Source organism: Hesperophylax consimilis, chromosome 10 (assembly GCF_061612785.1).
Source record: "Hesperophylax consimilis isolate HC1 chromosome 10, BYU_Hcon_1.0, whole genome shotgun sequence".
In the NCBI taxonomy this organism is placed as follows: Eukaryota; Metazoa; Arthropoda; class Insecta; order Trichoptera; family Limnephilidae; genus Hesperophylax; species Hesperophylax consimilis.
The window spans coordinates 24,644,282-24,671,347 of NC_142845.1; the positions used below are offsets into that span (position 1 = coordinate 24,644,282).

General features: G+C 34.5%; 1 protein-coding gene across 1 annotated transcript in view; it reads left to right on the plus strand.

The window, feature by feature from the left end:
* The window catches only part of LOC149420485 (uncharacterized), a 199,007-nt gene that overhangs the window by 139,020 nt on the left and 32,921 nt on the right, over positions 1-27,066 (plus strand). Inside the window, exons 7-8 of the mRNA XM_089636367.1 lie at positions 20,948-21,056; positions 22,702-22,783. Of these exons, the coding sequence (XP_089492493.1) occupies positions 20,948-21,056; positions 22,702-22,783 (191 nt within the window). The remainder of the gene's footprint in view (positions 1-20,947; positions 21,057-22,701; positions 22,784-27,066) is intronic.

Here is a 27,066-nt window from a genome sequence, read left to right on the forward strand (position 1 = left end):
GAGAGCGCACCTCTGGCGGTTTAAAAACGAACCAAATGAATGGCGCGAATATTTAAATATGCAGCTCACAATATTTGACTATACGATTAACAAGCGTTTACTAAGAAGATTTCTTCTGGAAGCTTATCACTTTGTAATGGCATTTTTCATTATTATTTATGTTTTTTTTGTTTATTAATTATAACTGATTTTATATTGACATGTTTTCTAATTTCTAAAATTTCAAAATTATTTATTTGCGGTGCTTTATATCCTGAGTGAAGTATTTTAAGACCTGATTTTTTTTTATCGAAAGTGTGATCTTTATTCAAAAGATGATTTGCAAACTCAGATTCACTATTTCAAAGACCGTTTGAAGAGAATATGTTTAATTTTTTTATTTAGTATTTCAACTATCAATTTATTAGAATAACCGTTATTAAATGCTATTTGTCTTATGAATATATTGTTTATGGTTATATGCTATTTGTTTTTTTCAGGTCTTAAAATACTTCACTATAAATAATTTTGAAATTTTAGAAATGAGGAAACATGTTAATATAAAAGCAGATATAATTAACAAGTATTTTTTTATAAACTCTCTTTTAAATATTTTCCCACTCAACTGGTCTTTCCCGTCTAACGATATTGTAATTCCTAATTATTATAAACCCAGCCTACTGTTACCCCTCCCCCCTCCTTCCACTCCTTCTTTCCCAATTGCAATCTATATTTAATTTTTGACTTCGGTGCATACACAATAAAATGTAAACATTATATTTTTTCATTTATTGGACAATTTGCATAGCGCCGCTTTTGTGAAATATCACCTCAGGGGCGCTATATTGTAATAATCTACCTTTATATATAAATTTTTACTCTCCTGATGATGTTGTATATATAATCTAACTTTAAACTTTATTAGATACAGTAACAGTTGTAGGTAAAGAATTACCACCAGTTGGAGTAAAATTAACACCTTTTAATTAAACCGACTGCTAATCTCATCGCACAAATCCCCTCCTTTTATTCATAAACACTGGTACAATTAATAAATATGTAATAATCTATTATTTAAGTGAACTTTGTTATAACTATCTTTAATGGTGACAAACTAAACGATATTGATTCAACTTATAGACATTGACGGTTGTAACACATATTTAAGCACTGCAAGTCTCCTATGAGCTAATTATATTAGGTACCTAAGATAACAGTTAATATCAGTTGTAGACATGTAGGCAATAATAGTGTTTCATTTGAAATAATCCATCACAAATACGTAAAATTTCATTTATTCAAACAACTGTCATTCTTATTATGCGTAAATTTAGCATGTTATTATTAATTATCTCCTTCCTGTTCCGTGTTTTAACAATATATATACTCACCCTCTCTATGTGAATGTCGTAATATCTATCTATTAAATGTAACTGTTGTTAATATCACTTAAAATGGGCGAAGCCCAACCAAGTGCCGCCCGCAGGGCCTAGCAGAAAAAAACCCGCGGAGCGGGTTTTTAACTGCTAGTAATAAATTCTTATGCTAAGTTATGATACAATTAAATATATCATAAGGAAATAGGGTCCAATTAATTATTCCATAAATAAATTAATTTGTTTTTATTCTACGAAAATTATTTTAAAACACATTGGGAAAAAAACGTTTGCGTGATAGTAAGTGGATTGCTTTCCTGATCTGTGGTTATAACTATCATGTGAACTCATCATTCCTTTATAAGGCGATGCCATACGTAGTAATGTAAAATCATGTGTGTTTGGTTTGAAAATTTGGTCGCCTAGAAATGTTTCATATGCTTTAATTAAATACTGCGAGTAGAATACATCTTGGCCTTTGAAATAATCGATATTTTTTTAGATAAGTCTTTTTATAAGTCCAGGAAAAAATAATGTATAAGGCCTATGAAAACTGCTTTAAAGTTCAAAATCTCCTACTTACGAATCCATTTTCGGTTATGATTTTATTGCATAATGTGGCAAATCAAGTTATTTATAAAATGATCGGAAAACATTTTAATATTTATGCCTGAACATCCACAAAATAAAATAAAAGGCACTTTTTGGCCATGTTTTTTTCTTGCATAAATCAAAACAGGCGGATGGTGTTAAGCGGGAATTTAAACCTTATCGCCATCTACGTAAGGGTTTTTATTGATAGCGGCTCAATTTAAAATATTACACGACGTAGTGCATCGCCTTAATTGAAACTTTCACACTAAAAGATGCTCGAGTGAGTCAAAGCCTTTTCAGCAACCCGGGATGAAGGCGCTGCAGTATCAATTAATAATAGTAATTCCAGTCATTAGTTAATCTACTTCAGGTGAATACCGAATCGTATAATATACAGCTAGAATCTCTGTAAGAATCTCTAGAAAGTCTGTCGATTACATATATACTCTTTATTATGATATTTGTAATCGATATATTCATTAGCAGTTATATGAACATTTTTTAAATAAAATTAGTTGTGTGGTGAATATACGAGTATCGTCTAAATGATATTAAACTTTATTGCTCGTAGAAAACTAACAGATATAAAATAATACTGTCGTATTTCGTCATTATATTTATCAGGAAAAGCATCAGGAAATGGATTGCTTTAACGTATTTAACAGGATTTCAATAAATCAGTCATACATATTATTCTGCGTCTAGGCAGGATGTCTTCATTTTTGAAAAGAAAATTATTATTAATATTGACAATGGGTTTATTTCTGAGGAATAGATCCTGCTAATAATAGTGGCTTTAAGATAAGCCTATCACAATACCTACAAGGTGATTCGAAAGCAACTATATAGTTCTTTATTAAATTATAAAAATTTGTTAAATATGATTTCAGTTTTTTTTTTAATGTGAAACCGCACAAGAGTCCCAACTGCTCCCATCCGTCTGGAGGTTCAACCGTCCGTTGTGGGACTGAAGGCAGTGGTGAGGGGAAAGAGATTTAAAGAGGAAGATGGGAAAGTGAAAGATAGGGAAGTACGTGGCAATCGAGTAAAATGCATTTCAAGTAACCTTTAAATTCTGAATGATGGTCTTACACCAGAGCGATTGTGAGAGTATATTTTACTCTAAAATGTACCGCAAATATACTGTATATTATTTTTAATGCGTCAATTGTGAAATAACACAAATTAATCTGTTATAATAATCTCAAAAAACTATGTTTTTAGGTACTTGTCTCTAACGGTGTCTATGATAAGAAATAAAACTTTTTCCGTTTTGTTAGCCTAGCCAAGCATGTTGTTTCTTCAGAACCTAATTCATGTCATATTACTAATGACATTTACTTGCGCGCTTAGGGATTTGAAGCCGTGACCTCCAGCTTGCTAGTCGAGAGCTTTACCCCTCGATTATTATAGAAATTATACAACAAATAAATTGTGACAAGGATACTGTTATATCTGCCTTTACTTAAGCAGAGTTCGTGTGTTGGGAACTCTTATAATCAGTAAAAGGTTCTTAATATAATACTGTTTATTTATAACCTGTCTGGCTAGCTACAACTGTTCGTTACCCGAGGGTAGGTAAATCTCTGAACGCGCAGATGCTTGCCTTGCCGATAATATCTATCGCTAGTACCTGCTATACACTAGCGTCATCTGGCGGGCCCTGGCGTAGTCTTTATGTCTACCGCCATCTACTGATTAACTACTCAATCTAATTACCATACATCACAGATACTAAATGCCAATTCGTAAGTTCACTTTTCGTAGGAACGTTTTGTATATTAGAGAAGACTTTAGGACCATTCTAATGTTCATAATGAACATCTTGATGCATCGGGCGTAAGGATTATTAGACTAGATTCTACCAATCATCAAATTGATATATGAATTTAAATGATTAGTTTCAACACAGCCATTATAATTAATGTCCAAGGAACTTTAAACGACATGCCGTACACTCTACCAAACATTTAGAGGTATATCTTTTTTATAGCTTCAGTAATACGATTTGGATTCTGTAATTCCAATCCTTAGTCCTAATGATAGCTGGCAGTTAATTCAAGGGGGTTTAATCGGGTGAACGTAGTACCAATAATTGAGCGGTCATCAATGGTTATCAGTGGTCACCGCGTTTAATCCAGGGACCGGAATAGAGATAATCGCGATCATGCTCAACCTGCCGATAGATTAGTTTATCAAAGTACGAGTATATATTAATGAAGGGGTTGAGTTATCAAATCATAAGAATTAGAGTTACATACCCGTGACAATAATGTAAGTCACTATGGAGCATACTTGTTTCAAAATCTTGTCCTATATTATATTTACAAATTAAATTAAATTCTTAAAAATGTGACGGCCTCCGTGGTCGAAGGGTAAGACTCCCGACTAGCAATCCGGACATTGCCGGTTCAAATCCCAGCGCGCGCAAGAAAAAATTGATTTATTTGCGTTATTTTATAATTTCATAAATTTAAAATAATTTTGCAGCACGTTAACTGAGTGGAAGATACTCGCAGTATGGCCCTGGTGTAAGATCACCATTTAGAATTGATAAGTTAATTAAAATGGCTTTAGCCGTGTTTGATGACCAGATATAATAGCCAGGTACCTCCCCACCTTCCTCTCCCCTATCTCCTTCTCCTCCCTTCTACATTAAGGCTCACAGCATACCGCAATTGGGGATTCCATAGCCTTGCTGGCTGTAGACGGTTGGGAGCACGGCTTCTTGAGCCATATTCACATAAAAAACAATTTCAAACCAAGACGGTGCCATTTTACGATTATAGAATAGTTATTGGCACATTATGCGTTTTTTGCAAACTTGACATAAGATGCCAAAAATTCGGTCGAGTGGTTAAAAACTGATATGAAGTCATTAAAAGCGATGAAAATAAGTAAAACATATAAACCTAACCCTAGTAACCTAATAACTAACATATAAACCAAACCCTCGTAACCTAACAACTAACACATAAGCCTAACCCTCGTAACCTAATAACTAACATATAAACCTAACCCTCGTAACCTAATTAACCTACTTTCTGTTTCATTAATTTTCATGGCTTTTTATCACTTTTTAAAGATGTGTTGAATTTTCATTTTGATGAGTTATCCTGTCACCAAAAATGACAATAACAATGACGGTTATTGAATTGTTATTAATATTAATATTGAAAAATAGTTTTCTTTTGAAATCAATTTAACGAAAAGTCAATTTAGAATCTCTCCATTAAAAATAGTTTGTGATTTCTAATTTCTCAATTGCCAATTAGATTTAAAGATACATGATATTGGTAATATTACGATGCATGTACGTTCGGAATAAATTGAACATACCTGAGTTGATATATTTCTATACGTCTGTATTACCCCCATTGTGATAAATGAACCATTGTTTATTTACCATAAGATGTTTTGTCTACACCATAATACATATTATGTTCAGTATCTCCTGCTTCCTACATTAACTACTTACCATATCGATTACATAATAATTATATTTGTATGTATGTATTTCTCTAATCCGACATTACCCCACTATAATGAATTTCCAAGAGAAACTGAACAGGTTATGTATATAAGTAATAATTAGTATACCAACTTAATATTCCCCGAATTGCCTTTCCCAATCTTGCCTCTGAGAACAGTTTAATCCCCAATAAATGGTTAAATTGTTTCAGTACTTAATGGCAACACCCGGATTACATTAATATGTTTAAATTCTGAACTCTCTGAGATGGAAAATTTGATAACAGTTCAGCTATTTGAGTTTATTCCTTTCAAGGAAGATTCCTATAACGCCGTATAAAGACGTAAAAGAGATCTTTTACGTCTTTATACGACGTTCTCCGGAAAATAATTATTCGGATAGATAAAGCGAATTTCTGCAATAATTGTTAGGGGTTGTTTTTTATTAAATACATCGATTTAAATTTCACTTTTGTTTTCGAGAGCGAAAGATTGAATGAATGCAAATCTTGAAAGCGGAAATTAATCCATTTCTCGGCATCCGATCGAGATAAAACTCAGCAGATAGACTCATTGTCGATGACAATGCATTTTATCAAATTTTGGTGGCAATCACGTACAAACACGCGGACATATCATATCATTCCGATATACGAAATATGATGTCATTACAGCAGTTAATATATGAAATAAATGTCGGTCCACCCGATCGGCATTTGGCGAGGTTGGTAGATTTGTCGACTCCATTTCCTGTTTAGGGCCCTTTTTTATTTTATTTTTAAATGGATGTTTAGTATGTTTTTACGGTTTAATTTTTATTGCCTGAACATGAAAAAAAATAATATAGAATTGTTAATAAAATAATTTTGTACGCACTTTCCAGTTTGTCTTAATTGATCAGTTCTAATTTTGAAAATATTTCATATCACGCACTTACAACTGAAATTCGTAGGTTTGATTAAGTAAGACCCCACATTCTGGATTTACACCAATTTATAAGATATTTTAGTTTTTTTTAGATAATCTCTATACATTTTCCGAGTCGATAAAGTTATCATAAGAAATTCTTTCGATAGAAAAAAAATCGCAAAATATGCTCTGAAAATTATTAAAAACTCATTTGGTTCCGTCATTTAACATGGTATGAAAAAATTCACAGTGTTTCTTTAAATGCTACTATTTTAAATAGGTGATCTTTATTAAATATTTTAGCCTAGGTCTGTTAATTATAATCGTTTTTTTAATATTAGCGCTCTTCCTCTAAGATTCGTATTTACCTATATCACTTTATAACCATCTTATTTTTGGAACGCTTTCTACGAAGCCGGAACGGGTTTTGTACTGGCCATTCTTTCCATTAGTAAAATTTCATTTAGAATAAACATAATCATAAAATAATAACCTCATAAATTTTGGTCTAACCATTATCTCGGTTTATAGATACAAGATCGTAGAATCGTAAGCATTCACATGTAGTATTTGATGCGTTTCTCGTAACCTCAATGTCACCCTCTATTGCCTCAAATGTTTGAGAGCATAATATCCATTCGGAAAATCTGTTTCCAGGGAATCAAATAACGTATCAGCCAATTGAAAATAGTTTCGATAATCGTTATGGTGGATTCTACGAGCCAATTATCGGTACAACGATATGGTCGGATTCAAATTGTTTTTGTTTTATTTTCATCATTTCTTTCGTTTCACTCTAACATATATTGTCCGGTTAGTATGAGGATCATCGTGCAGTCGAATTAATCTATTTTGAATCCTATAGCAGTACCTACGTATTCCAACCGTTATGAAAAAATTCAAAGAAAAAGTTTAAAATCTATACACACACAAATCTAAATTAATTTAGTACTTTTTAGTTCATGTAAATAACGAGTATGTCCTAATTTAAGCATAACATGCTTAATTAATTAGTTTAAGCATCAAGTCTTGAAGATGACATCAGAAAGAAGATGGTTCCTAGCAGCGATACATTGTTGAAGGCGATTTCTAAATCACAGCCAAAAGGCCCGCATTTTCAAGAAACGTGCGGACAACGAAGCCCCAATGTTGTCCGGACCAAACTATGGTAAAGACTGAAAATGGCACGACCCTCCCGACACAATGAGACCCCTCTCAGATTCCTACTCCCGTTCCCAACGAGATATACCGCCCCTTCAAAACAGCACTGTATAATGTAATATTTTTAACAGAGAATAATTTTAACTGATTCAGACTATCCGTTATTTATCACGGATCTGCTCTAGTGTTAAATAATTTATTCAGTCTTTAAAACCCGCTTTCAACTGAATATGATTTCAGGATTCGGTCACGGATGTATTTTAGGATTATTGGAAGTGCAGGCAATGCAATTATTGTAATAAATTATCAGCAATACAGTACTTATTTGTGGAAAAATTAGAAGTACGCCTTGATGGTGTGTTTAGATTAATCAACTTAATTTATAATCTAAATAAAATTCTACATATATTGTCGTATATAATTGCATATAAATAGTCCGAATTTATATTGTCGATTAAAAAAATCTGGAATTTCGAAAAAAAACTATATTTTGCATAGTTGAAATGCAGTTTAATAGTAAAACTGAGGCACCCGTGGTCTAGGAGTAAGGCTCTCTACTGACAAGCTGTAGGACGCGGATTCTAATCCCGGAGTGCGCAAGTAAATTTAAATTGATCAATTTGTGTTATTTCATAAATTACTCTTGTAAAATAATATTAGTATGTTGGCGGCAAGATCCAGGGAGGAAGATACTCTCAGTATCGCTCTGGTGAAAGAGCACCATTAAGAAGTGAAACTTCGCTTGAAATGACTTTGGCCGTGTTTGATGACCAGATCTGAATAGCCAGGTACTCCCTCACCTTACGTTTCCCCATCTCCTTGCTCTCCCCACTACCTTCAGCCTCACAACATACTCGAATTAGGGATGCCATCATCTCACCGGCTCCAGACGATTGGGAGCAGTTGGGACTCTTGTGCGGTTTCAGATAAAACAAAATTTTTAAAAATATATATACATTTAGTGAAATTTTTTAGAAAATTATTTTCTATGTGAACAAGACAACGAGAATAAAATTTGCTTTTGTTGAAGCTTCGACAAATTAATTATCTTTCAAACTTTCGAAATTCGTATTCAACTTGTTGCTGTCGGTTACAGAAGTTATTTATACTGTAGTATAAAATGAATTGAATTTTAAAATAAACATTTAATTTGCTAAACGTTACTCTATGCAGGTGAAAGGGCGATCACCGATTACGTCACTCATTAAATCTATCAACCTATCGTCAATAAATCATCATCAAAGAATTATCCAATCCATATAACAATCATTGAATTTATCACAGGAAAGTGGAAACGTTTGTACCTGTCGCATGTTGACGATTCCATGAACGGACCGGATAAATAATTTTGAGGTGATGCAAGAGTTTCGAAATGCTGGGAAAAATTACAAAAAATGACAAAACTTTAAACACAGTGTGTCGCAAAGGAGGGGTGTGTAAACAAAATGACAAAACTTTAAACACAGTGTGTCGCAAAGAAGAGTTATATACGCAAAATGACAAAACTTTAAACACAGTGTGTCGCAAAGGAGGGTTGTATAAGCAAAATGACAAAAATTTAAACACAGCGTGTCGCAAAGAAGTGTTGGATAAGCAATTTTCTCAAAACTAAAACTAGTAGGTGCACAACCTACCCACTTGTTTCGGTAAAAAGACGTAAAGTTATTTTTATTCAGAACGAGACTGGGTTGGAAAGTGTTAGGATACATGTTTCCCACTAAGGGGGTGGGTTATTTTTCCATCTGTTCGGTCCATTTTCATACTGATGTTGAAAAGGTCATTTTCAAAGGGGCCAGGACTAAAAAAAACTCAAAGAGTTATATTTTTGAAACTAAACAAAGAGTTTCTTTGTCTTTTCACTTTCACATTAATAAAACAGGGATTGGATGTTTTTGGAAAGGAAGGTAGAAACGATCTCATAGATTTAGTAATAGAACAAATTATTAACCATGTATCTATTAAAAATTTAATCTTTGGGATTCAAGATAATAACCTCTTGTGATAACAAAATAATTTTAAAAAATCCTCGTTTTACTCCAATCTTCCTATTCTCTTTTTCTTTCTCTCCCCGTCACCCATTGAGCCATGCATGATTTCAAAACGACGATTTCAACGAATAATATTGGGATGATTTGTATAACGCCGCTTTTTTGAAAAATCACCTTAAAGTTTTGTAAAATGCTTTGACAGGATTATTTTAGAAAAAAATTATGTATAGAGCAATTATTTATTATTTCTCCCTTCCAACCTTCCCTCCTATCATCGAACCGGCAAATCTAATGTAATATGGATAGGATACCGTATGATCAACTACAACTACTCTCAACTGGCAGAAGCCGGTGAGACTATGCCATCCCAAATTGGGACTTACACTCGGGCGATACTAAGAGTATCTTCCACTCTGGAACGTGCTGCAAATACAATATATATTATTTTAAATTGTAAAATAACTCAAATTAATAAAATTTAATTTGATTGCGCATGCAGGGATTTGAGCCCGCGACCCACGTTCTGCTAGTCTATAGCCTAAACCCTCGACCACGGAAGTCTGTCAAAACCAACTTTATGTAACTTATAAACTTTTCAAAACCCAGCACTGCAAAGAATGGGAGAGGGCACCTCCAATGAGACAATCCAAAGTACTCATAAAAGGACCAGACCCTAGACGAACCAAGAAACTACTCGATATGGACAGAAACTCACTGAGGGAACTGGTAGGACTACTAACGGGACACTGCCATCTCAGGAGACACATGCAGATATTTGAGTAGAAAACACCAATAGATGCAGGAAATGTGAAGAGGATGAAGAGACTCCAATTCACCTATGGTGCCAATGTCCTGCCCTGGTGGGAACTAGGCTCAGATACCTGGGGAGACATACAGTAGAACCAGAAGACAAAGCCAATAACAACCCTGGGGTGAACTTTATTAAAGGGACTGGGTAGTGGTTAAAGGACTGAGGTAAAATGGGAGATAGCACAAGTGCTCACGGGAACTATGTGTAAACCGTCTACGCTCTTAAAAAAATAAAAATAAAACTTTTCATAATATCATTTTGAGGGTTTAAAAAAACTGTTATTTCCAAATGACCCGAACATTCCAAGGATCTGAAGTTGACTTTGAGAACTGAGCACAGCTGTTTGTATTTCTGATAAAAAATAACCTCGAGCTGCGTAATACAAAGTTTCCAGCCAATGCAAGTGTTGTGAATGAGATAACAATAATAGTTTGTAATAACAGTTTGCATAAATTCATTGCAGATAAATCGACTATAGTATATAATATTGACGGCCTCCGTAGTCGAGAAGGAAGGCTCTCAACTAGCAAGCTGGAGGTCACGGGTTCAAGTGAACTGAAACGTTTTTTTATGTGTTAATTATTGTCCTTATTAATTATTTAAATAGTTATACATTAACATTGACGGCCTCCATGGGGTAAGGCCCTCGACTAGCAAGCTGGTGGTCGCGGGTTAAAATCCCGGCAAGCACAAGTAAATTTTATTTGATTAATTTGTGTTATTTCACAATACCCCACTACTTTACAGCCTAACAAAATACCCCAATTAGAGATTTCATAGTCTCACTGGCTCTAGACGGTTGGGAGCAGTTAGCAAATACATTAAAAAATAATAATAATAATTGTGTTCACCTTTCGAGGGTGTTTTTAAATAACGATTTAAGGTGAAAATCAAGGAAGGCGAATTTACATTTAAATATTGTACGCGTGACATTTTAAAACCATTTATAAATTCTGTATATATATGTACAATTTCGACAGAAGAAATAACAATGTTGAAACTGGGGAAGGTAATTTTAGATAAAACTAGAATATAAAAAGAAAAAAAAATGGCGTATTTGTGTAGAACAGGACAAATTAATGTGTGATTAAAGATAGTTTCAACTACAAGGGATTGTGTAGTTAGGTATTTCATATATCTTTTTATATGTGAGTTCCGCACAAGAGTCCCAATTGCTCCCAACCGACTCTTTTTTTACATTAGTTCCACACATGAGGCCCCGAAAAAAAAATCCCTCAGGACCTATGTCGTCTTTGGGGATATTTTGTGGAAGGTCTTTTTAGGGAAAGGAAGGTGACGAAGTTCTAGGAAGGTAAAGGTAAGAGGGATGGGTAGGAATCTGAAGATTAACGTGTCCTGAAGTGACGGACGTATAAATCCAACTCTCCCACTTCGGTGCAAGGTGATGGGTCGAGAAAGTCCGGCTAGAGAGTTCAAAACGTCGCGGCCAGGACCTAGACAAACCTCACCTCGTGATCCCGTGCACCCCTGCTAAGTCACCAAACGTAACAAATCACTTGGGGTGACCTATGGTAAGGGTGTTGGTTATCCAATAAATGGTTGTTCCCGGGGCAACATTTAAAGCAACTTTTCGATTCTGAATGGTGATCTCAAACCAGGACAGTATTTATAGAAACCACACTCGGAACTATACTATTATGTACACTATATATTATTTTAGATTAATCAGTTATTGTGAAATAAAATTTACTTGCGAACGCTATGATTTGAACCCGCGACCTACCTATTCTTAGCCAGGCATCGAAACCACTTAACCACGGAGACCGTCATTCATTAGATACTATTTATCACTTACCGGTAAAATATTCACATTTACAAATCCACTGTGTGGGATTGTTCATTTTCAAAATTGAGTCTGATATGCTTGTAAAAATTATCAAAATATAAAATAAAAAACTATTCAAATTCTGTCAAGCCATTAAGTACGTAGTTCCCTATTACAGAGATTTAGGGCGACTTGCACCAACTATCGCAAATTTTATCTTAAATTGTATTTAACTAAACGTATTTTAGACCCTAAATACATTTAACTTAAATGCGTTTAGTTGCGTCCTGCACCACGCAGTTCGGTGGCAATTTTAGTTAAACGTGTTTAACGCGTCGGTAAAACAGTTACCGCGTGTTTACCGCCATTTACGCGTAAATAAAACAGCTACGATGTTTCATTTTACTTGAAGTGTCAAAATATTTTGTGATTGTGTGTGTGGTTTAGTAGTGTGTTCATTTATTTTATGAAGAAAAAGTTAAAGCAAATAGACATAATGATGAAATAATACAAAAAGAGCTTCTGTTGTTGGAATTAAAAATAAAACAATTATCCGAGTAATTTTGTTTTTTTTTTTTTTTTCTTTTACATATTATATTGTTTTGAAGTATTATAAGAATGCTGTAGGTATGATTAGAAGTTTACAACCTTGCAAAGTACTCCTCGATAAGGAGTGTTAGCTCCAAGTGACGAGCACCTCGCTGATGTTTTATTGGTGTTGAATTTTAACTGAGGTTCAATTTCTTGCACTAATAATGATGTCATTTCTTTACTGAGACGAAATATTCTTTGAAACTTCTTGGCACTGAGTGTTTCAAATAAATTTGTTCTCTTGTTTACTTTTCTGACTATATTATAATTTATTTAAGTTATTTATAATTTCAATAACATAATTTCTTCATGATCGTCAGAATACAAATCCCAAATGTTCATTGTGAATACAAATTAAAATGAGATAGATTTTAAACACAATCAGAAATCGAAGAGATAACCTAAATATTTTTGACAGTACTGCTTTACGAGTAGGGTAGTACTAAACACGTTTAACTCAGTTAAACAGCCGCTTTTGGTTATTTAACTTTGACAGTTCTTTAAACGCATTTAACGAATTAAATTTTGTGGTGCAAGACGCCAAGTCGACTTAAATCAAATAATGTGTTTAAAATTATATTTAAATCAAATTTAACTTATGGTGCAAGCCGCCCTTAATGTAATTAATTAATTTTATTTATCACGTTTATTTATGTTCCGTATTTGAAATAAAAAATATTTTTATCTTGTAAAAACAAATTTTCTCAGTTTTCCTCTTGGTATCGCGTGGATTTTTACGGGAAATAACTAGCAGTGGCGGTTTTTCTCTAAAATGCGTTTGTTCAGTAAACCGTAATTTATTTATTTATAAATCGGAGACTATTTACATATAGTTTCCGTTAGCACTTAGGCCATACGCCCATTGTGATATCTCCCATTTTACCTCAATCCTTTAACAGTCACCCAATCCCTTTTATAAAGTTCACCAGGGTTGTCATTGGATAAGTGGCTCTGTCTTCTGGTTCCACAAATGTGTCTTCCCAGGTCTCATCTTTCTTCTCCAATCCTCCTTGGTTTCCTGAAGGCCTTGCAAGGGAAGAAAGCCTCATCCCTCCTCTCCATTCCCCTTTGGTTCCGTAAAGGCCCCACAAGGGAAGAGTTCACGGTGGTGTCCTCACTCTTCCTTGATTCCCCTAAGGTGCCACGAGGGAAGAGGGTCTCATTCCTTCTCTCCACTCCTCTTTGGTTCCCCGAAGGCCCCATGGGGAAAGAGTACACTCCCCGTTGGTTCCCTCAAGGCCCCACGAGGGAAAAGGGAATTTTCGAATGGTTTATTTTTTTTCCCACGAGTATTTAGGGAAATTGAAGGTCTACTCCAGCAGAGCTCCGAGTGATGGGGTAAGGTTGAAACACTCCGAGGTGCGACCCTGTTTTTCGGAGGCACCGTTCGTGACACTGTTCCCCAGGTCATTCAGCCTTAGCACGGTAGCTCACACCTTAGCTTGGGATGGCTATTGCAGTTCGTGTTTCCACACCTTGAGCGATGGGTTCGCCACACTCCCTCCGCTTCCCTAACCCTCATTAAAAAAATAAATTATTGGACAACTTTCATTATGGTAATATTAGCACATTATAAACAAGAGTGCCATTGAAATTCTGACCAAAAAATACGATTAAATATCAACATGCCGTGCGTTATAGAATCAGCACAAAATACTTGATACAAAAAAAAACAAAGCAGCACTATCCCCCTGACGGTGAAATCTTATAATCTACGCCAAAACAAGGCGATCTTTGTGCGGCACCGTAGAGAAGGTTTGTGGCGAGAAATTTGACGAATGTCACCGAAATTGGCCGAGACATCACTGTGCGTGCCGGTAGCTGAGCTCTGCAGTGATTTGTTATTTATGGCTTTGCAGATGCAAGTTAAATTTTGTTTTCCTTTAGTAGTTTATAATAAATTTTTGTACATTTTCATTGTCTTGTTGTTGCATTTCTCCAACCGTTTGCTTTTAATGGCATTTGTTAATCGACTAGTAAAACAGATTTTGTCTGTATTGTCTTAAGTCGCTTTTATGCAATATTGTGTTGCGCTATCTCTAGTTTAGTTTCGACTTAGACTAGAAAACAGTTGCATTTATTGATTTTTTAGTTATACTTAAAATTTTGTGATTTCCCTTAACCTGGAGACCTGTCGGTGTTCGGCTTCTAATGCAGCGGCACAATTTGTAGTCGGAGGCCCACTTATTTTGGGTGCCGTATCACTCACTGCCCTACCTACACACGCGGTAACAAAAAGCGAAAAAAAAAAAGAAAAAAAGACACCTTATGTTGTACAATGGTGAAATATAGTATCGTTTACATTAAAAAAGATACTGCGAGTTGGTGTGGAAAGGGGCTTAAAATCGAAAAGGGTAAAGAATTTTAAATCTATTTATGATATTCTGAACCCCAGTGAAAAAGTCTACGAACCGCCACTGTACCAAAGTAATGAAATAAGCCGTGACAGTGTTGAGATAAGACCATCTGAAACCTAATAGCATATGAGGAAGATAATATCACAATATAATATGGGAGATATGAGATACTACGTTATGGGAGATAATAGGAAATCTGAAACTGGAATACATTATGTTGTTAACTTGGTTTGGACGATTTTACCATAATAATGCACGATCCACTGAACAGCCAATCACTAGAAATGTAATCCATACTTATAGGTTTGACAAAAAACTGATGTTGTCAGATTGCATTATACCAATGGACCCCTAACGAAATCGCTTATCTGCTCAAAAAGAAAATTGATAATTCATATTTTTTATCTATTCACGCCTTGAATATACATATAGTACACATTGTTATAATTTTTTTTTTATAATGATTAACTAATGTTTATAAAACAAGGTTTTTAATGCATAGGACAAATGATAACAAATTATAACCGGACATCAGAAGGCGCAGGTTCAATTCCCGTCGGCGGCATTTATTTTTACTCGGGAGATATTTTCAATTTGTATGGATATTTTAGGAGACTAATTATTGCTTATAATAATTTGTTACATTTTTATACGTAGCACGGTCGATTGATAATGACGAAATGCGATATTATTATGACTTTTATGAACACGTGTTCCGACACCGTAATATTACATTCCTTTGTTACTTAAAGTTTAACAGGAAACCTATCAACACATTTGTTTGGGGCCTGCAGTCCTGTTTCTAACCGGATTACGAATAATTTGAAGAGATTCTTAATAAATTAGCAATGTTTTATATCAGTAAGTTTTCTCCGTGTCTGGAGGAGGTACAATGCAAGTTATCACATATTGTTCGGTTGAACAAAGGAGTTCAATAAGTGTACATAATAACAAGAGTACAAAATAAATACTTAAGATACTATGAAAGTAATTACAAAGCAATATGTAGTAACTTTTTTGATATTAAACAATAACATCGACTGTACGGAACTTCTGTCCCTTATTAATTTTAACATACCTCTGAGACGTACACGATATACAGTGCTATTACAAAACAAATGCAGCATCTAATTCGCCAATTAACCGAAATCTTCATACTCTAAGTAATATTTTTCCAAACTCAAACATTGATTTTTTCGGATTCACTGCCCGAATTCAAACGTGGCATCATGTCAATAATATAAACTGTTCAATTCACTTATATGTGTACACACACACAACTATATACTACAAACATCACCTAGTAATTAAAGAATATACATACCACTTACTAGACTCGTACAAAGAAACATATCGTTGGTACCCAACATGAAATATATAATTCCTGTTAATTGTTTCATCCATGTAACTCATCTACTTTTTGTTTCTATAATATCAAAAAAATAAATTAATAAAAATAAACATTAACAGTTTGTTGTAAAGCACGTTTGTAATAACAAACCTTTATTACGTCCAAATGTCTTACCAGAACATATAAAAATTAACATAAGATAAAACGTGCACGTGAAAAAAAATTATAGATCTGTTAAATATTCTAATAGACAGACTTTTAGTGGTGGCGGTAACCATCGATTGAACTAAACTTATTACTTATTACCAAATCTGGGTAACCTTTGAATTGGCGAATTAATCAACAGATCTGAGATAAAATTGGGCTTATCTGACACACGGAAACGCCCACAATACAGTTCTACCGGTTTATGTTTTCAGTGCTAGTATGAGTATCGTTAACTGAGCAGTAAACCCAAAAAGTGATAGCTGCAGATGAAATTTACTACTACAGTCACGACACAGATACATATCATCATTAACCCATATCAAGCCGTAATAATATTTATTGGATATGGGTATATTTAGTACATTAGCGGCGCGGTCTAGCAGCGTATTTCCATGCGCGTGTTCGCAATAAAATACATCTGCACTATGCACAGTTTGACAATAAAATGTAGAAATTTTATTACTTATGGCAACACTGTGCTCCGCCGATATGTTTAATAATTTATAGTACCTATCAGTGCGAACGATCTCAATTGTATCTAGTAGTCAGTGCCGGCCCTACGCGGGCGCAATGGGAGCATTCCGCTTCGGGCACCTAATTGCTGATAATACTCAACACATCGCCTTTTGGACTATTTTTCAGAAAACATGGCGCTAGACAAAAATACAAATAATCTGAATATTATTGATTACAATGATGACCTACCTACCCGTCTAATAGTTTTGATTAGGAACATCTAAATTTTACTTGACCTAGGCGCTGTTTGGCCCAAGGCCGGCCCTGTTAGTAAGCATTATTTCGGGGGCTCAAAGTCAAACGACGTTATCTACAAAAAATCCCACTTATAATTATTGGGATCGGCATGTTTTTTGTAAAAATTATTCATTGTTTTTATGTTTAATTCGTAAAACTTCATTTATTATTTTTTTTTAATTTAATATAAATCTAATTTAATAATACAAGGTTTTTCAATAAGAGGTGTTCTTTTGATATTCAAAGAAAAATGTCATTTTTTAATATAAATAATCGAATGTTTATTTCATTATAAAGAAAAAGGTTTGCTGTTAATAGTGAAAAATAACACCAGTCAAATGACCACCACGACCACGCCTACAGGACCATATCCTTTTCATGAAATTTTCCATAACCAAATCGCAAAGTGGCTGCCTTATGTCCTCGATAGCCTCACAAATTCTATCTTTGAGGTCTTGAATCGACGCTGGGCTGTTGGCGTAGACCTTCTCTTTCACGTGGCTTCAAAGGAAGAGGTCGCAAGATGTTAAATCACAAGATCTCGGTGGCCAATTGTGATCACCTCTTCGAGAGATAATACCGTCCGGAAACTTTTCCCGTAAAAGATCAATGGTTTCGTTGCTTGTGTGGCACGTAGCGCCGTCTTGTTGAAAGTAAACGTTGTCCAGATCAAAACCATCCAATTTCGGCCATAAAAAATCATTAATCATCTCTCGATAGCTCTTTGAATATCAAAATAACACCTCTTATTGGAAAACCCTGTACTATTTAACTGTCAACAGTTATAAAATGGCCTAGAAAGCCGAAACAACTGTAACAATATTAAAAACCAAAATACTAGAAGAACTTTTGACGTTTTAAATCGTTTTACAAGTTACAAAATTTAGCGTCTATCAACGTCTTAAATATGTCAGAAATATTCCATAACTTGCTGGTTGATTATTGAGTTCTAGCATTTTTCCAAAGATATTTTTGTCAGGTCAAATTTGTTTTCGACATTTGATTACGATTTCTTCAATGTTTTTTTCGATATTGATTTCAAAATGTGTTTGTCGACTGAGCGTAGCGAAGTCCTGTTTTGATTCGACCACTTTGCATTTCGTATATCTGTACATTTGTTTTTGTGTTCCAGCTTCGGTCAATCCTGTCAATATGATAGCCGTGTTTGATAGTGCTGTTTTGCGTTGCTACTGTTCCGAGCTGTCAAGTCTGAATAAGCAACATTAGTATTAAAACTACTATTTTTTTACTTCAAGACACGTCATGATAAAAATAATAATAAAATTCATTCGCACGGCACTGCCGCACTGAATATTTCACGTCAACCTTTTCAATAGGATCCGTACTTATGTGAATCCAAATGATTGAAATAAATGTTATAGATTTTTCGTCGCTCAGAAGATTGATTTTATGAAGCAGATTAATCAAATCATATCAATTGTATCCAATCATCGTAAATTTGTTCTGTTTCCACAATATCTTTGGTTTCCACTGAATGATACAAAAATAAGTCATCCTCTACCTATTGTAAACAGACTAATCCAGGAAAACGTACAAATGGAAGACAATAATAATAATTTTCGTGGCTGAGAATTTTTTTGGAATTGCACAGTCACCGTGAAAAATCGAAACACAGATTTTATTGAAAAATATGCTTTTAATAGAAAACTATTTTATTTATACTGTTATATGTTTGTATGAATTTCAGATTAATTTTAAAATTAGAACTACAGTCCATTTTTGTTTTTTCGCTATGTAGTTTCTTGTAATCATTATTTTACTATGGTGAAGATTTTATTATTGAAGATATACTCGTATATATAGTGCACATTTCGGTTGTCACATTCAGTCGGGATTATAATAGCACCTGCTAGGAATTTATCCGATTCTTCGAAAAAGCGCCCAAATCTATTTTAGTGGCTGTAATTAGCAAGAAATAGACGCTGATTTCTTTTATACAACTAATGTGAATTATGCCATTACGGTTTTTTCTTCTTATCGGCTTGTCTGATATACCTAAAGTCTCCCCCCACAGACCCCAAAAATTTATAAATGCTTTCTCCATTATTGCTTAGCGATGTATACTTTATAATCACGTATAAAGTTCATTCCATGATATTAATTTTATTTATGACTCGTTAGCGTTCAGAATATATTCAAATTATACTGAATTTTATTGGTATGAATTACGAACACGTGAATAGTATTGTCAGTTTATCGCCATTTGGACAATAAATTAAACTCGGTAACAACGCATATAAAATTGTAAGCTGCAAACTGCACAGCTCAGAGCATCGCTATTTGGGGAGATCAATCCGTCACAGCGGAGTACAAAGCGTGTATCGGAAGTCACTGTCAAATCAATCACAGGGCTTTAACTGCTGCAGGCTGCCGTTAATCCACAGGCTCTGCAACGGTTCAACACATACAATGAGTAATATCAATCCATCTTTTTAAAATACAGTTTTGTATCGATATACAAAAGTCTTAAGTGGCACCATGGGATTGTGCATCAGATGACGTCACATAGTTGTTAATCTCATCCGCGATTACGTCCGGGTCGGATCCAATGACGTCAGTCAGAGCGAACCGGAGCGTTTAGATTATTTTTATTTTTCAAGAGCGATTTATTTTTCAAGAGCAAAATAGGAGTAATGCTGGTTTATTGAAAATCTCTTCAAATTATTAGTCATCCTGTTAAAACGTAACTCTAAGCCACTTTTTAGGATACCTATCAATTCATTCGTTAATCGCCTACAATCCCGTTTCTAACAGGAATACCAATAATTTGTTGAGATTTTTTACTAAAATAAACAATACTTTAAGCAGTTAGTTTTCTCCGTATATAAATATGTAATTAAACTAGTCTTATTAATGAATTTATTATTTTTAAATTCATTTTTTCATTTAAAAATAGTTTTATATTGTTGTTTCATTTAATGGCAGCTTATTTTTAATGTTACTGTTTGTAAGCTTTATGCACGATCCACAATGACGGTTACACGATACACGCAATTATGTTTTTAAAAAGACCAATACGTTACAGGCTCTGTTTTCTGACGTACCTGCGTTGAATTAATGAGCAAAAAGCTCAACCTGTCCGATGGACACATCGATCAGCCTCAGTCACTCTGAGCGTATATTTCCTAAAGTCCTTCACGCAGAAATAAACAGGACGCTAATACCAAATTCAATAATACGTAACTGGAGAATATTTTGATCGTAAAGTACTTCTTTCCAAAGTTTTAGTTTCCAATCAGAATACAGTAGTAGATAGAAATCTTACAGATCACATTCAGTTCATCTTCTTCTTCTTTGTATGGTGGGGGAAGTTCTTGGGATGCTGGGTTATTCAGCCAGTCGACAGTATCTGGAGTCACTTGGTTCAGCACAAATGATTCCCGATCAAACTGAAGCGAAATACATTCTCCTACAGTATTTGTTCACATTATTATTTTTTCATTCGTGCTGAATCGAATGAGACCACTCCTAAGTAGATAGTATCAATATTTGGTGAGATACGACGTGTTTTTAGTAAAGAAACGGGAAAAATATTTTTTTGTGTTTTGGTACTTTTTAACCTATTCTAATAAAATTATGATTATTTTTGCAGATGGCAGTGGCGTGGTGGTGCGCGCAGAAGAGGCTCTGATAGTCATCCTGGTGTTGCTGCTGTGGGTGGCAGCCATCGCCCTCTTCTTCAACAGATGGGGCAAAATCAGGTTAACTTCTTCCCATTTCTTTATTAGGTAAATAGGTAAGGCATCCATATTTCGTCATATCTGAAAAGAGACATGATGAACATGCTGTCAGTGTTACGAATTATTAAACGGAGACGGCTGATGTAGTTCGCGTGAGCACTCAGGCCATGGGCCCATTGTGATATGTTTCCTCATTCCTTTGACAGTAGTCTGATCCTCACCGGGGTTGTCATTGGATATTCGACGATGTCTCCTGATTCCACAATGATTTATCCCAGGATATGAGCCGTGTTCTCTATAGAGCGGGACATTGGCGCCATAGGTAAATTGGAGTCTCTTCATCCACTTCATTAATTCCACTCCCAACAGCTGCGTGTGTCCCTGAGGTGGAAGTATCTCGTTAGAAGTCATACCAGTGTCCTCAAAGAATGCACTGTCCATATTGAATAGTTGCCTGGTTCCTCTAGGGGTTTAGGGTTTGGACCGTTTATGAGTAGGTACTTTGTATTGTCTCATTCCGGGTGTCCTCTCCCATTCCTTCCAGTACTGATATTTGACCTACCTTTCAGTGCTTTCACCCCTTGTTTAGCTAGTCCGTCAGCCTGCTCGTTACCTCAAAAACCTCTTCTCAATGTTACGTTTGGGATACACATTGGTTTAATCACGTGATAAATCAGTAGTAAATATTTTTATGGTATTATTTAAAATGATCACTTAGATGACTCGTGCGAATTTTGTGTTAGATTTTATTTGGGTGTCTGTTCCTCGTCTTTTGGTGTGAGAACCGGTGAAAGTATTTTATTCCTTCCAACATCGAGATTTAATGGTTCGTTTAAATTCTGTAAAGATAACGGCACGCGAAGGAAACGGGGAGAGTATAAGCACAAATCAGCCATTTCCGTTGCAATAAACGAAGAATAAAGCAGTTACATAAATTAGCTACTAAACGTCAACGCAGATCGTGCCAGTGTTTTATATGCTAACAAATACACGCGTTGGAAAGCTATGGAGTTTACGGTATTCGCATAAAAAACCTTTGGTTTATGTGATCATGCTTTTTCGGATTCGGAAGGATATTTTTTTATTTACATTATAATAGTGTTTTAGAAGCCGCAGCAATATTTTTTAAATATTTCGTTGAAAACCTTGCACATAAATTGAATCATTGGTTCCGTCCACATGAAGCCTAACTAGCAAAAGGGAAAAATGCGAAAAAAAAGGGTTAAGTCTGCGAGCCTTCCAATCAATGTTCAAGTATCATGTGGACGAAACTGATAGCTAATACTACATATAATATTAAAAGTTTTCTATAGTATCGTTTGAAGAACTTTGAAATCGAGTTAAATTGTTTAAAAAAATTATAGAAATAAATCAAATCTTATGTAAAGATTTGTATACATGTGCAATAACAACGTCTTTGGTAGGAGGCTATAATCATCAAATACATTGTATGTTTTAAAATTTCAATCTTGAAATACTGTCGTTTTGTTATGTCTAACATAAAAGCTCGTTTTCATAGAGTGACCTAAAAAGTTAAAACAAAAGTTTGTTAAAATAATATATTTTTTAAAGTATTAATGTAATGATTTTGTAAAAATTTTATATTCTCATTAGAAAATCTATTTAGCCACGTGAAAATGCAAGAGGCTTATTACCTTTTTTTCAGGATGTTGGAGCCATATCAGCCAAAATTCCAGCAGGCGCACAGACAGAGTTGCGCCATGGTGGAGTCACAGAGCATCCTGCCAGTAAGTCTACTTTAGTAGTGTTTATTGTATCGTCATCACCACCCCGAAAATCCTTGGAGAATGGTTGCCGCTTTTGGGAAACACCCGCATTTTGCCCTGCACGTATTCTGGCTTCTGCCTCAAATTTGTTGTAGATAAACTTTTTATACGAAAAAAAAAATTAAGACAGAACTTTACTGGGCCACGGATATCATGTTAATGTTATTGGATTCTCTTTACTCCCGTCATAGAAAGCTGTAACAAAGAATTCCAGTGAAAAATATTTTGGCTCTAAAAAAATATATTAATTTTTTGTACGAGACGTGCAGGCCTGTACAAGAAAAAAACTGTAAATAATAAGCACAGGCACACATCAACCCTCGACTTGTGTAATGATTTAAATAAAACACCCTTCGGTGTTTTGTCCAAATCACCATAAAATTAAACTTCACATTTTAATTTCAGAACCGTTTGGAAATGGCCTTACTTTGAACTGGCGAAACCGCCAGATTTCGATTGCTTTGGCGGGTTTGTAAAATTCGAATTTTGAGAATTATTTCAACTATGAACGTAAAACTAAAAAAGTGTGCTGTTTAAATTATTCATTAAAGTATTAATTTAGCCGTGTATTGTCAGTTCCTAATATCAGCTACGTAGGTACCCTATCCATTTCCATCTTCAAAATTTCCAGTCTCTAAATATTCCGCTAAATTTAAGATGCGATTTTACCATAGGCCCCGGACGATTAACACTCAGTAGGTAAACAAATAAACAATTGTGTTTATTGAAGGATTATACAAAACAAATAAACCTTTAAATTCTCATTCAATTCAAATTCTCGCAGAAGCTTTTGGCACATTTATTGATCTTACTTTGGCAAGGCCACATCTTCGTAATGCGTAGGAAGTTACCAAATCTCTAGGTGAAATTTTTTATTTGTTGTGGAAGAGTCACTTCGCACTTTATTATTAACATCAAATAAAACCATAGACACTCACAGTTTAATAAACATCCTAGTACCAATTTACGCCACAAAATAAGATGTAGTTTTATTTTTACGATTCCCGTCAATATTTCATTAGGGTTGTCAGAAATCTAAAGTGTAATTTAGGACTTCAACCAAAACATCTATCAATTTCGGACAGTTTTGTAAGCCTACAACAAGATATTTTTTCTATTTAAGACAAGTGAAGTTATGCAAAATGTCGGAAACAACATAACAATGAGCAAGATAGTAGATGAAGCAAGAAATTGTGAACAAATTGTGGTTTTCAAATTTTACAATACCAAACGTTCTGATAATGTTACAACCAAAAAGAAGGATACACTTGAAGTATTAAAAATTCTAACCTGTAGGGTGAGGATTACCCTGATGATACCCAACTTCCAATAGAAAAGGTCACCAGAAGTAGAGAAAAAAAATGATCACGCCACCATGCCACTGAAGAAAAAATTAGAAAAAACGATTGCAAAACGATGTAATACGAAAAAGGCGTGAATTTTCGTAACAAAATTTGACTTCCCGTTTTACGCTTAAAATATATATTTATGTTTTCTTCTGGAAACCCTGTTTCACATAAACCTTGAATTAGTGGTTTTATGAGCAATGGTTGGAAATCCATATTGATCCTAATTCTTTTATACGAATAGAGTTAAATAAATTTTAGCTTCACAGATAGCAACATTTTACGGCGCGGGACAACAAACGAAAGATAAACATAACTTGGTAATAACATCACTATTTATAACTTTATAGCCAAACTCAAGGTTTACTCAAGTTTTATTAGGACTGCATTCCAATAACTGTACTGAGACCCTGTTAAATCTCTAATACTACCGAACCTGGCGGGCATCTTAGACAAGATTTTTTTATGTTATTTGTATTATAAACCTATTATTCTAATTTCCTTATTATCATCGACTCTTCAATACGTTCCACAATTTTATTAGATAAATGAAATTCCACAGGTGTTAGCATTCTATCCAATGCTAAACTTCATGTAAATTTCACAAAAAAATACTATCGAAACTTGCAAAAGGTTTACCTAAACGCTTTCACAATAGATATATTGGGAAACATCCGCCCTGCACGTATTATAGCTTCTACCTCAAAATTGTTTTAGATAAACTTTTTTATATAAGAAAATTAAGATAGGCCTTTACTGGGCCACGGATATCATGTTAAAGTTATTGGATTCTCTGTACTCCCGTTATAGAAAGCTGTAATAAAGAACTCCAGTGAAAAATATTTTGGCTCTAAAAAAATGTATTCGTTTGTGTACGAGACGTGCGGGCCTGTACTTACAAAACTATAAATAATAATAACGTTCAGTCCAAATCATCATAAAATTAAAAACCATTCACATTTTAATTACATTTACTGTGATTGTTCACAGAAATTACTAGGTATTATTTATTTAATACGTTTTGAGGGATATATTTTTATGATTAAACTTTTCCTTTTGAAGAAGCAGACGTTTCGTTTCACTCATTATCAACAGAACTTTCTTACACATTATTGCGTAGTGTGTGAAAAAGAGCAGCAGCACGATTGTGATAAAAAACGTACGTTTTTTTGTTTTATTTGTGCCGTTGCCATGCCAAAACCGTGGGAATTATAAAAGCGCTCATTCCTCATGAAAAATGGCCAAATTTTTTAAATTATTTTAATTATCTTATAAATATTCTAAAGGTGCCAAAATTCAAGGATTTATAGGCATCGTTTATCTCAGTGCAAAGGCTCCTTTCACGGTATTCTCAAGCCAACACTTGACGGCTTACAGCGTGCAAACAAGGTCCGATCCCACATTCCTGACAAATTGAGAATTCCACAGCTAAAAATAAAATTCCACAATTATTCACAAGACCACTTTGTGGAAATAAACGTCGGACGTGACGATGATAAGAGTGGGTTTTTTTAGTGGATTTGGTACTAAACATTCTGGTCGTTGAACGCGTTACGTGCGCTCCTCTTTATACTTTATGTGCCGCTAAATTTGGGAAATTTAACGAAAACTCTCCCATTTGAATACTAACTTTTCAGTAATGTGAATCACCCGGCTTAATATCCTGCTTCTGTTACTTTGTTTGAGTATCACAGCAATTAGTAAGAATTAACTCCGTAGGTAGATAATTTTCTCAATGTAAATAAATAGTTTTTAAAACAGAGCATTTTGACGATTTTCATCGTACCTACTGTGATAGCTCTTTAGCTCTTGTCCCACAGGTCGTTGGTTTGAATCTCGGCTGAAGCAAATAAACCAATGAAGCAAAAGCGATTAAACGAGTTATTTAACCGTGTTTAATGATAGTTAGGTACTTCAAAACCATTATTTGTCCCAGCTCCCTTTTCTCTCCTTCCTTCTCACCCTTTTCACTTCCTTAAGCTTCGCAACATACCCCAATTGGTAATGCAATAGTTCCAATGAAGTTAAAGGATTATACGAATCTTACACACACTTCGAAGTTATTCTGTATTCCTGTTTGGTTACCAACATTTTAATTGAATTAACTGTGTAGCGGGAATGCTGCACTTTGTGCATAAATTGCAAAAGTACCGGTGAGGGGTGGGCAGTTAAATTCATTAAATAATAATATACAGAAGGCAACAGCACGTAGGTAACCGAAGGATTTTAAACAACTATTTCGTGGATATATTTGGAGTAAAAATTTAGATGTGCATTTTGGTATCCGGTGATATTTTTATTCAATTTAAAACAAACAAACATTTCACGCGTTGCCACTGATAACACTGCTACAGGTCGCGACGGATCACGTGATGCGCGCTCCGTTTGTTACCGTACTGCCAGAACGAGACGATGTGCATATCACGTGACCCGTTGGGCTTTACCCAAATTTCCAGTGGTGAGGTGTGATAGATTTTTTTCTTTATTTAAAAAAATATTATCAAACAGCAAAATGACATGTACGTTTTTAATCGAACATGCTCAGGAGTCGCTGGTTAAAATCCTTCGGGTACATGCTGTTACACTCTATATACATTCTCTCCCATCGCAACACCCCTTAGAAATCCTGTCACTCAAGTGAAGTTTTAATTTAACTAAGTGTCTACACAATCAAATATCTGGTCATATTATCCGTTGAGAGTCCTCCATACAAATTATAGGGGTATATTAATAGAATTAGATTTTACTTAGGGTAATTGGAACTAGAAACGTCTCGAACGTTATTCCACTTATCAGACTTTTGAGTAGGAAATACGGTGGCTTATGAATAACGTATTTCTACAAAATCTCTTTCGTATCTGTCACTAAACAAAAAAAAACTGGAAGTGTTATTTAAAA